A 13,529-nucleotide genomic window follows, 5' to 3' on the forward strand; every position below is an offset into this window, starting at 1 on the left:
CAGTATATGTATAACAGGAAGGCTTTTGCAATGGCTTGCAGATTACATTCTTACCCCGGTTAGAAATAAGTGCTACTGATCTCTTAATTTCATTTGCACTAAAATTCTTCAGTTAAAAAAAATGGCAAAATGGCTGTTCCCCATTTTTCTAAGACTCTTTGATAATGAAATGGACTACTGGCTAGTGTATTCATGTGTCACTGCTATCTACTTGAGACAATTGAAACCGTTCAACTGCTACACATACCCTGTGTGAAGATCTATACTACTAATAGCTAAAGAAAATTCTCTCTTAGCTCAAATGCTTGAGGTATTTATTTATTTTTTAATCAAGAGAGCCTTGGATCTGCTCAGGTTCCTGCTGTTATTGATATTTTATGAATAAGTATGGTATGCAGCACTGTGACAACTGTTAAGCCTTAGCAGGTCTTAGATAAGTTTGAGAAGTGAGATTTTGACCACAGATGCTTAAGGATGAGCTTTTTCTCAGTATAGGTGTATGTCCCAAACTGGCTAGTGTTATGTATGTGTACTACTACCCTCTGCTGGATGGTATCAGGACTGCTAAAATGCAAATCACAGGCCATACATTGCTAACAACTAACAGATTATATTTTGCCTCAAGTAGTATGAGCCAGGCCCATTCATTTTGATAAAACAAATTGAGGCTTTATGCCCCCTGCCATGATAAAATTCTGAGTATGGAAACAATGTCAACTGTGAAGTCCCTAGGTGGTCACAGATCTGTTACAATGCTTTGAAGATCAACAGCAAAAATAGCAAAATATTATGTTTTCTGGCTATTATGTTGCAGCTATTTGCACAGTATTTTTTTTTTTTTGGTAACAAAAATAAAGGCAGAAGGTTTTCTAACATACAAACATCAGAGTCGAGTCTCTCTTATCAAAAGGAAATTAAAAATAAATCCTTGGTTGCAATATTGAACTTATGCACAAACCGATGTTATGAAATTCTATAAGACGACGGATAATCCTTACAGACCTCCAGCCTGACACTCTGGCCAATATTCTCACCTTCAATAGGTCAGAATTAATCACCCCTGCATTTAAGAAATGTTAAATAGTACAACAATGATACAATATGAATGCAATATCTGAATCATCATTTACCAGTTACCACTTGAATAATTTTGATTTTCTTCAGTTACCTGTAATTTCAGTAGAACCAGCCTAGCAACCTTCAAGGTAAAATACTGTGGGTCAAATTCATCCTTGGTGCAACTCCAAAGTCTTCTTTAGGCTTATGCCAATAATAAATTAGGCCCAATGTCACTGGACAACAAATACACTGAAGAAAGAGCTGACTTCCTTTTAACTAGAATCTAGATTCTCTTTACTTAGTGAATTGAAATAAGATTCTCACCTGTTATACAATATAGGCTTTATTCTTATCTGACATTGGTTTTATACCTGTGTAACTTTAACATTAGCATCAGTGGAGTTATCACTGATCTACTCTGAGTTAGATGAGAAAAGAATCAGGCCCTAAGAGTTTGAAAATTGAAGTTTAAGATACAAGTTAATTCACCACTTCATGCCAGTTTATGCTCATGTAGCTTTAATGAAGCCAAAAGAATTATACTGGCACAAAACTGGAATGACACCTTGGTGAATCAGATCCACGTATTTTATTTTTTCCACTAAAACTGGTTTCACAACAGACATCAGTTATCTCCACAAATGGAATTATGTTAAATGAAGAGTCTGTTTGTGGGGAAAAACAATATTGACCCTTCGCAATTTGTTTCAGAGTTTCGTGTTATAATCATTTGATTCTACACTTGTTCATAAACTGAAGAAAATCACAAACATGTAACACATTCAAGCCGTTCCAAACTATAAGATGAAAATGTTCTATTGATGATCCAAATCTGCATCAATGGAACTGATTCTGAGAGTCAGGTGACCAGTAACTGCTCTTACATTGATCTCATGGGTCAGATCCTTGACCCAACTCTGTATCTTTTGTACTGCTTTTATGGTGTAAAAGGGATGGAGAATTACCCTACAAGGACAGATGGGTTATTGGGTGCCCTTGCACTGTGGAATTTTCAAGTGACCTAAAGCTAGCTCTACACAAAGGGAACTCTGAAGGGGTTTGACAAGGGTTGGAGAGGATGTGGTGCAGTGTCTCGTACAATGGGAATTGTATATCTGCAGATCAGCCTTTAGGATCCTGTTAGTTGGGACAAGTTAGAGTATTACTAACAAAAGGACACCCAAACAAAAAAAAAAAATTAACTTTCTTTTCAAGGGAATGGTTAAACTGTCCATTTAAATGTAGGATTAATGTAAGAGACCAAATCTGTTCATGATTCTATTCTAGCATGAAGGACATTTTGGATCAAAAAATCACAAGCTTAACTAATTTTTTTTTCAATCACTTCAAACACAAATCACTTCAGTCCATATCAGAATGTATCAAGGTATTCTGGGCCTGATTCTGATCACACTTACACCAACATCACTTAATTGAAGACCATGGAGTTATTGGAATTTAGAATAGTGTAAGAAAGTAGAATTGCAGTCGTGTATCAAATGACCCATGACAAACAGGAACAAAAGATTATGTTTATACAGTGATATAATTAAGCGTGTGAATATGATGTAATATCAGGAGCAGATACAGTATATTGTACATTTTAATGTAGTTTGCTTTGTTCAGAATTAAAAGACATATCAAAGATTGCCATACTATAAGATATTTAAAATATTTTCTGTTGAATACTTCTTGCTCTCTAACATCTTCTGACAGTAACTGGGGACAGTCTGGCCATTTTCTAGCAGAGGAAATCAATTTGACAAAGGTCCCTTTTAGACTCCTTCCTAAATATATTTTAATGTTGAACAGTGTTCAGCTGTTCCTCCCTTCTCCTTCTCCTCTTACTTTTGTTTATGCACAGAAAAGTATATGCATTTACAATTCTATGAAACCAGCTACAGTTTCAGTCTAGCATTCCAAACAGGATTGGTACTGAGTATTGATATTGTGCAAGGGTGTTGTCTTTTTCCAAGTGCCAAATGCAAATAAAATATGCAAGTGGCTCCCATATGGTATACTTTTTATTCCTGATAGCTAAAGATTAACAAACATCTGTCCTTTTTCTAATGAAATCAGAAAAGGCTGGCAATATGTTCATAATAATAGAGAATTACATTTTTGAAATTGATCTGTAAGTCAACAGTCATTTTGCATTCATATTGTTAAGGTAAGCATAAAATGAAAAGGATCGAACATTTTGAGAAACTAATATTGTAATTAAAGAGCTATCAATCAATATTCTTCTATTTAGTTGTGTGTGTTGGTGACACTATGCTCAACTGATCAATAGCAGTTCATAAAAACCTGAAATTTTTTTAGTTAGTTTCTAAAATGCCGTTTAAATAAAAGAAAAACAGTAATACTGTAAATGTTAACACCATTCAAATCAACCAAGCACATATGCCATTGCTTACAAACTGTGAAAATTTTTGTCTTTTGCCAGTATCCATTTGGCCCCTGTAGCAGGGTGCTGGTGCAAAAACACCTAATTAGCCCCTGCCCAGTCAGCTCCAATCAGGGGAAACAGATTGGGGCTGATGGAAAAGGCCTGATGCTGGCCTGAGGATTGGCAACACCTGCTGGCCTGACAAGCCAAGAGCTATAAAGGCTGGGAGGGTGCCAGAAGGTGGGGGCAGCCAGGGAGAAGTCAGTTAGGGAGGGAGGGAACTGGAGGCCTCCTAGCTGAAGGCTGCTTCTGTCTGTAAAGGAGGTGACTAATCCTGCAAGGCTTGTAAATAGACAGACACCGGTGGTGAGAGAACCTTATATAAATAAAGACATGGGTGTTTCACATCCCTGAAGCCTCTCTGAGCCTTACTGGGGGCAGCAAGTGGGCCCCGGAAGAGGGGTGGGACGTGAATCCTGTTACAGCCCCTTTTTATATTTTTTTATTCTCTCTCTTACAAGTTATTATGAGAAAGATGCAAACTAACATTGGGCTCTGCCCAGTATGATTTCAATTGAGTCAGTGACTGCAGGATGCTAGTCCTTTAGATTTGCTTTGTTTTTCCTTTTGGGTTCTGTTGATATTTGGTAAAAGGGGTTTTTGGACATTGATTGTAAATTAGTTTCTATTGCTATCTGAAAGGACATGAGAGACATTTGATATAGTTTTAATCAGGCTGCAACTTTATTATTAGATGTCTGGGACTACCTGGCAAATAAAGGTGTACAGTGCAGGTAACCCCATGTTCATTCAATAATTACATGGGTGTCTTCTGCCAGATCCCCCTCTTTTTCCATCCAGGTCCCCCAGCCAATCCATTGCTGGGACTTTACCATCTACCTCCCTCATAGGAGGGTTAACGTGGGCCATAAGTAGGGCCCTACCAAATTCATGACCATGAATAATGTGTCATGGACCCTGAAATCTGGTCTTTTGTGTGCTTTTACCCTATACTATACAGATTTCATGGGGGAGACCAGTGTTTCTCAAATTGGGGGTCCTGACCCAAAAGGGAGTTGCAGGGGGTAGGTCACAAGGTTATTTTAAGGTGGTAGCAGTATTATTACCCTTACTTCTGTGCTGACTTCTGAGCTGGGTGGCCAGACAGTGGCGGCACAAAACTAAGGGTGCCAATACCATACCATGCCATCCTTACTTCTGTGCAACTGCTGACAGTGGCTCTGCCTTCAGAGCTGGGCTCCCGGCCAACAGCTGCCACTCTCCAGCTGCCCAGCTCTGAAGGCAGTGCCGCTGCCAGCAGCAGCACCAAAGTAAGGGTAGAGGTACTGCAACCTCCCCCTACAAATAATCTTGCAGCCCCTCCACAACTCTTTTTTGGGTCAGGACCCCTACATTACAACACCATGACATTTCAGATATAAATAGCTGAAACCATGAAATTTACAATTTTTAATATCTTAGGATTGTGAAATTGACCAAAATGGACTGTGAGTTTGGTAGGGCCCTAGCATAAGAAAGGGGGTTGGCTGCCTGTGGTACCAGTCATAGGAATCCCAAACCTCCCGCCATTCCATTCCTTTAGAAGCACCTCCTTTTTAAGTCCTTTTCCAAGCCATTTATCCGGTCTCTGTATACCTTACATCCGCCCTACACTTAAATAATGAGTTGTCATCTACAGCCTATCACCCTTCATGTCATGCATGAACAGAGCTCTTGCTGAACCTGCTGTGGGAAGGTAAAAACAAAAACAAAACAAAAAAACAACTTCACCTAGGCCAATCTGGTGATAAGGGAAAAATTCCTTCCCAGCCCCGCTAAAGAAGGTGCGGCTAGCGCAATGCCCACAGCAAGTTTTGGCCAAACCTGGTATTTCACCACCTAAAGGGGAGGGAGGGTAGATGCTGCCTCAGCCTGATCCATGTAATAGGGGGCTTCATGCACAGGGCTAGACCCTTTTAGACCCTCCCACCCATCTAGTTCCCAGTGGAGGAGTCAGTTGGTGCCTTGTCCCCTTTTGCAGCAGTTTTTCCGTTCATCCCCCGCAGCCCCCACACAAAGCACTGTTCTCTTCATTTGGCCAGCCAGCCAAATTCCCTGACACCCCAGCTTAAAGGTGTGGTGCGGTCATTATCAATAAAAAGAAAACAGAGTTATAATTATTTTTCTGCTTCAACTGTGGGAGCATTTCAAAACAGCTTTAGTGTGAGATCAACTTTTTAGACTATTTGTGCCTCCACAAACTGTACATCAGTTCTTTTTGGGGGGAGGGCAAACTCTGCTATTCTAGCTGACTGTCCACAAACTATTTCTCAGCACCTAACATTGTTGGAGTTAAAAGGCTGCTCATTTTATCTGGAGGTGGTGAATATTGGAGAACGCTAAATTGTAGTTATTGGTTGCAAAGGTCGGACAAACTCTTAGCTGGTCATTTTTTGCCTTATCATTGTGTTGTTGGCATATGAATTTGAGCAATCCTAGTTGCAATATAGTTATGGTTTTTATTTAGAAGAATGCTATTAAAACAGACGAAGTACACCAATTTTACATAAGTACTCTAATTTGAGTTTCTAACAGTTTATGGCATGTTAAGATATCTATGCATTACTTTACTCTTTAAGGCCCTATTCTACCACCACTCACATGCTATGTTTAAATTTGTGCATAATTAAACAAGAGACTTGTGTTAGGATACTCCTTCACTTACTTTATGCACAATTTATATTCTTTCTGATGTTGACGAAATCACAGTCATCTCAAAAATATTCTAGTAACATAAGGAAGGGTGACACCAGATTCTAAAGCTGTGATGGAACATTTTAAAATTATGTAACTTTGTAAAGAGAAGCAAATCTTCTGACTTAAGCATGTATGGCAAAAGTTCAGTGATCCATATTATGGAACAAAGATGACAATATTGCAGACAGAAAGTGGTTAGTTTATTTGTTTCTGTTTTGGTGTTAGTGACCTGAGGATGATAGCAGAAGTAACAGCTGAACAGAAGAGCAAAGGGGAAAAAACCACCAAAATATAAATATAAACTCTGGCATCAGAAATGATGCAACACAAAGAATCACTTAGAATTTATCATAGGACTGAAAATTTTAGAATCATACTTAAATACTAAATGCTTGCTCCTACTCTAAATCAAATCAACAGAAGTAGTCCTATTGACTTCAATGATGCTGAATCAAGCCTTAACTGGATAGGTATCTTATAAGGTAAAAACTAAGCCAGGGTAAGGAAAAGATATCAGAGTATAACTGGCAGCCAAGAGTTATGAGGTACTGCAAATCATTGAAATTGGAGGGGGAAAAGCCCTTGATTTATATTTTCGGAAAGCTGTTGGACATGTTCTTCACTTGCTCTCCAAATTAAAACAAGATAGAGGTCCTGAAAGGTTCAGAACATTTCAGGAACCTCAGATGTTTATTAGTCTTTAATTAGGGATAGATAAAACTATTATTAATGGAGTCTATTACTTAAAATCAGGCAATTAGGCATTATCTCAGAACAACATACAGCAGTTATCCTGTGCATAGGATGTAGGAACATAATTAAATTCTGTCTTGGAAACTTAAAACTACTTTAAGTTTACCATAAGAATAGGTACAGTACAGTAGTTTTAGGAAGTGAATGACAGGTGAGATGAGATTCCCTGTTGCCAGTAAAGGAGTTTCTATAAACTAAAATTTGAATGTAGGCTTACATTATTTACAGTGTTGATCCAACCAGTAAAACTCCACTGCTACTGTAACATATCTTCCTCTACATGTAAAATAAGGATAATTTTCTGAAACTTCACAATGGCACAGAGAAATAGAGTGAAAAATGTGACAATGAAAAGCACGAGAAAAGCACTAAGTACTATATGAACAAAGGCACAAAAGAATATGTGACCATTATTGTAAAATCCAATCAGTGTGTCTATTTAGTAGAAAAGTGGAATCAATTTTCCAGAGAGTGCCTTGTGCCTCAGTGTTCTTTCGAATCATTGGAATCTTCAAAGTTAGATGTCAGCGTAAACAGAGACATGCACAGCATGCAGGAAAATCAGTAGATTAAAAATTTCCTTTAGAGATGTCAAAGTCATAACCATGAAGATTCTGGTGCAGCTGAACACCAATTTAACTGACTGCTTGGAGGTCATGGATTTATCCCTGAAACTAGTGCTTGGCATAGTTTTTGTAAGCCCCTGACAATTGTTTACTTATTTAGTCTGCTAAACTGATGGCCCAATGCACCTCTGAATATGTGAGCCTGCCAATTGGCAGGTAATTGGTTCCCTACCTTAATATATTCCTCACTGCATGGAGGTAACACACCCAGAAACAATAAATACAAACTTACCAATCAGCATGTCCTGTGACATACCTTCCAGATGATTTAATGCTGTAATAAGTGGGCTGAGAGCTCTCTCATGGATAGATACAAACTGCATGTACTTAAGAAATGTATCCACAAATTTATAATTTATTTACACCTAAATGTTCTGGAAGCCATTAAGTAAGTGAATGTTTTCAACAATGTATCATGGTATATCAATGAGAGTTCTGAAGGGTTCAGCTCTGGATTATACTGTCTGAGAAAACACAAACACATGTGGGCAATAGTGAAATGTCTTAGATTGTAAACTCTTCAGGCTAAGGACTATGGGGCAGATATTTAGCTGGTGTAAAATGTCATAGATCCATTGCTGTCAATAGAGCTATGACAATTTACACCAGCTAAAGATCTGGCCCACATCTTTAGACCGCTCAAGTGTAATGGGGCCCAAATCGTGACCAATGAAAGCAGTTTTTATATTTATATATATACTAATTATTGTTTTATTTATTGTAAATTGTAACACCTAGTTCAGACAATACAATTAAGCACTTCACCAGGACATTAATGAACAAGTAAGCAGCACCAGTGTTGGTTGTGCAGTTAAAAAACAGAAATACAATTTCAGAGTAATTCAAGGCACAAACTGTAGTATATCTATCTACCTATCATTCAAGAAAGATCAGGCTTTGCTGTGCCAAGGAAGCATCAGAGAACAACTGAACACAATAACAGCAGATGACTACTGTGTGAGTGTGTATATACGTATGCAATTTCTACTAATAGTGCTTTGTGTTATTTGAGGTTGTTATAATAAACTGCATATACGATACATAAATTAGATTCTATCTTCTTGGACTTTAACTTATATTAATTGCTTAGTGTTTTTCCCCTTCTGTTCACTGATTCATGTTTCATATTGTTTTTCTTTGTGTTGCAGCAACATTTCCTCCAGTGGCATAACAAAAAAGTAATAGTAAGTGCAATACAGATGCAGCATCAAAATTATGATTACGACTATAAGAAAAGCCAATAAATATCTTATCAAATAGAATTCTATTGCTAGACCTCTCTATTCCTGTATATGTTGCCGCTGCCTCCTCTTCTCTGGCTTGACAAATGTTATCTCACACACTTGTGTCCACTCAAAGCACTGTTGCAAAGAGCATTTTCTTGGTATGTCTCTTCAACTAAGTCATCCTTCTTTTTTGTCTCCTTCAACTGGTTCCCTCTTCTTCACTGCATCAAACACAAACTCCTTGTCTTCATTTCTAAAGCTCATCATGGCTTATCTTGCACTACCTCTCACCTGTTATGTGGTACTAAGACATTGATCCCTGCCTCTAGTCTGACCTCTCAGTGATGCCAGCCCGCATTAACCATTTGGCAAGCTTTCCAACAAGCAACTTTGGGTGGAAACCGTTTTCCTGGAAATAGTTCTCTGTAAAAATCTGTCTTCCTTCAAATACGTTCTTAAGAATCAACTCTGCTATAAAGGCTTCAAAAAACTTGAAGAACTTGCATCTGAAGAAGTGAGGTTCTTACCCACGAAAGCTTATGCTCCCAGTACTTCTGTTAGTCTCAAAGGTGCCACAGGACCCTCTGTTGCTTTTTACAGATTCAGACTAACACGGCTACCCCTCTGATACTCAAAAAACTTGATAATGATTAGTCATCTGGTATGCTGTCACTGCTGCATATCACTCTAATTTGACTCATCTCACTGTTACTTGCACCCATCCTGCCTGCATTGTATCCACTAGTTGTCTTTTGTCTTACATTTGCACTGTAAACTGTTCAGGGCAGGAACTTTCTTATTGTTATATACTTATTCAGTGCCTAGCTCAATGGGGATGGGCCTTGTAGGTACTACCACAGTATAAATAATATGTGGAAATAAATTAGACCTATATTGGCAACTACATTTGGCAACTAAACAAGATTTTCATGCACAGAATTTCTTTATACTTCTTGTGCTAGGGAATAGGGTGTCCTTCCTCATGTAGAAATGGCAAAGGGTTCAAAGCCCATCCCAAAGTGCATGGATCTCCTGAGATCTCTAAGAAGCAAGATGAATTCAGAAGGAGGGCCCTGGATTCTGCAGTGGCACCTGTTCCTCCCTCCATTCCTCTCCCTCAATTCTGTATCTGCACAGCACAGTTCCTGCAAGAACTAGACAAAGGGTATGTCTACACTACCTGCCGGATCGGCGGGTAGTGATCTATCTATCGGGGGATTGATGTATCGTGTCTCGTCTAGACGTGATAAATCGATCCCAGAATGTGCTCCCCATCAACTCCGGAACTCCACTAGGGCGAGAGGCGGAAGCGGAGTTGACGGGGGAGTGGCGCCTGTTGATCCCGCGCCGTGAGGACGTGCAGTAAGTCGATCTAAGATATGTCGACTTCAGCTACACTATTCTTGTAGCTGAAGTTGCATATCTTAGATCGATCCCCCCACGCAGTGTAGACCAGGCCTCAGGGGCTCCCTGGACTGCCACTGCCTCCAGAGTCTGCTTAGAATAGTATAAAAGGGTAATCACTGCAAAAGCTGAACAATAGCTGAAGTAACTCTTGAGTTTGTTCCCTGAATTTGAGTAGCAGGAGAATCTGGTGGAGCATGAATTCTCTGCCCTTTCACAACAGATCTGGTTCTTCACAGAGCTCCCATGGAGTTGATGGAAAAGGGAAATCATATTATACACCTCCCTCAGCCAGACTGACCAGTTTTTGGTCCAGGCATAGGTGCTGACTCCGTGGATGCTCCAGGGTTGGAATACCCAGGTTAAAAAAATTGTGGTGCTCAGCATGCACCAGCCACAATTGTTTGGCAGAATTCCCAATCAGCTTTTTGACAGCACCCCCGATTAGCTGATTGTAGGTGCCACCAAACAGCTGATTGGTGGCTGGGTAAGGAGGGAGGGTGGAGAGCTGCAAGTGGGCGGGGGCCTCAGGGATGGGAAGGTGCAGGGGCAGGAGGAGGCGGGGCGAGGGCAGGGCCTTGGGGGGGAAGGCAGAGTGAAGGTGGGGCCTTAGAGGAAGAGTGGAGTAGGGTTAGGGGTAGGGTCTCAATGCAGAGTGGGGGTGGAGCATTCCTGGGGAAAAGAAAAACTCAGCACCTCTGGTCCAGGGCCTTCAATGTTCATGCCTCAGGCTGTTTTACACTGATATAATATTTTAATCTAGCATATAATCTATGAAATGTAGCAAAACTGCAATTGCAAATAAATATAAAGAGGTGCTTGCTTGCCTAAAACACAGAATATTATTGTTTCCTAAGGAGTTCTATTGAGGCCCCGATTAATTTGTAAATAAAATTGGGATTGACTCTATGCAAGACTTGGACATATAGTAATTGTGAACTGCAGTTTTTTTACATATCTTTTTTTCTATGTAGGTTTGTCATAAGTTCATTGACTTTGGTTCTATATCACAGTGAAACACTCAGTAAATAACGTGAAGATTATTTTAATCACGTATGAGGATTAGGCTCCTGATAATGGCATTAAAATTAGTTCGCATTTTAAAAATAGCTAGTACTTACCTTTATTTCTTGAACTTTCTTGACTCTTTTCTTGCTGGAATTAAAAAATAGAAAGAAAAATGTGTCATTAACTGTATTGGTTGTATTAGTAATTTAACAAGAAAAAGGTTTATTCAACTGAGAACAGCACCATATAAGTAATAACGGCTGTTGGTGTGTTTGTAAAACTTAATTGGCTAAAGAAAATATCTAGGAGATCTGAATCCCTTTTTTTAAAATAAGCAGATTAAGTGAGTTAAAGTAGACACACTCAGAAGACTAGATCTGAGTGAACTGTACATAGGGGAATATATTCTGATTTTATTAATTCTTATTATTATTATTATTAGCAGCAATTGTCTGATTGACACTTTATACATATTTAGCCTATGAATTGTTCTCCACCTATATACTTACACTACATCTTCAAATGTTACTAGTCATTCTGTGTGGTATGGAGCTGCTCACCTAAGCCACATAATATTGTTTCTACTCCTTGATTGGATGAATAGAAATGTAGGGATCAGACTAGTCCAGTATCATGTTTCTGACAGTAGCCAATACCTGGTGTACCTTACAAAGGTGCAAAACAACCCATGATGGGCAATTATACAATAACTTGCCCTCAAGGGATGTTTTGTCCTCATTCCAAGTAATTAGTGGTTGATTTATAGTCCTTATAGATTTTATAAGGGCTTCCTCCTCATCCCCGAGACAGGCCTGAGCTTGTGTGCTGTCTCATGAACAATAATTGGTTAGTGTTGGTAGCTGTGACAACCACACCACAACCCTGGAGGCAAACTCTCAGAGCAATATGGGCATCTAACACATGGTGGGTTCATCCAAGAATGTTACGCTCCATCAGCAGTGAGACTTCACTTTCCTCAGGCTGCATCCCTGGAGTTTCCTTTCCTCTCCTCAGATTCAGAGAGTTGCAGATGCATCCCCTGGGCACCAGACACACAGTATTTTATCCTCCTGCCTTCCAAGGTGTCTCCTGACATGGATTCCAGCCCTGAAGTCATTTTATCGCTGAGGTGGAGGGACTCATTTATCTATCAAAATATCAGTCTCTGATCAGCCAAAAACTGCAGCAGCTCAGTCTTCTGCTGGGGAGACAGTAATGGCCATTTCAAGGCTCAGGAGAACATTTACACTATCTTCTGTCATTGTCCATATAAATATTTACAAATTGTTTTTAATCCTGAAAAGTTCTTATCCATATATTGTATGACAGGGGTTGTACCATTCATTATTTTATAACATAAAAAGCTATTTCCTTTAATCAGGTTTTAAAAAAATTTTGCCTGCCAATTTCTTTAGAGAAACATCTATAACAAAGAGGAAGGAAATCAAAGAGATTTAAAGATGTCTTCATAAGTACTTCCAGTATTTAGGAAACATGTATCTAAATGAGCATTCACAAGACATTCACTTGCCACAAACATTCCTGCAAACAATTACAAACTTCTCCTACAAATATTTGTGGAGAATGAACAGAGAGGACTGTGAATACAGTTGAAGTGAATTCATGGTTTGTTTGTTTGTTTTCATTTGAACTGAGATTTCTGATTTTTTCTGCAGTATTTTTCTATTTATGTTATATGTTCTCATATAATAAAGCAATATCTTCAGTGAAAAAAATCAGTTTGAAGGTTAAGGGTGGCATATTAATACAGAAACACAGTGTTAGGTGCATCCATCTTAAAAGTCCTATTTTTTTCCCCATTAGGAATAGGATAGCAATTTAACATTAACTTACTAAATAGTTTGAACTCCCTAGACTCATAGACTTTAAAGGTCAGAAGGGACCATTATGATAATCTAATCTGACCTCCTGCACAACACAGGCTACAGAATCTCACCCACCCACTCCTGTAACAAACCCCTAACCATGTCTGAGTTATTGAAGTCCTCAAATTGTGGTTTAAAGACCTCAAGGTGCAGAGAATCCTCCAGCAAGTGACCCATGCCCCACACTGCAGGGGAAGGTGAAAAACCTCCAGGGCCTCTGCCAATCGGCCATGGAGGAAAATTCCTTCCCGACCCCAAATATGGCAATCAGCTAACCCCTGAGCATGTGGGCAAGACTCACCAGCCAGCACCCAGGAAAGAATTCCCTATAGTAACTCAGATCCCACCCCATCTAACATCCCATCACATCAAAGATCAATTAATTGCCAAAATTAGGCTATCCCATCATATCATCCCCTCC

At 39.2% G+C, this 13,529-nt stretch overlaps 1 protein-coding gene across 2 annotated transcripts in view; it reads right to left on the reverse strand.

Moving 5' to 3' along the window:
* FSTL5 (follistatin like 5) overlaps positions 1–13,529 on the reverse strand; it is a 568,085-nt gene that overhangs the window by 468,775 nt on the left and 85,781 nt on the right. For both annotated transcript variants that reach the window (XM_034772507.1, XM_034772508.1), the window contains one exon: positions 11,336–11,369. In XM_034772507.1, the coding sequence (XP_034628398.1) occupies positions 11,336–11,369 (34 nt within the window). The remainder of the gene's footprint in view (positions 1–11,335; positions 11,370–13,529) is intronic.

Source organism: Trachemys scripta, chromosome 5 (assembly GCF_013100865.1).
Source record: "Trachemys scripta elegans isolate TJP31775 chromosome 5, CAS_Tse_1.0, whole genome shotgun sequence".
Classification (NCBI taxonomy): Eukaryota; Metazoa; Chordata; order Testudines; family Emydidae; genus Trachemys; species Trachemys scripta.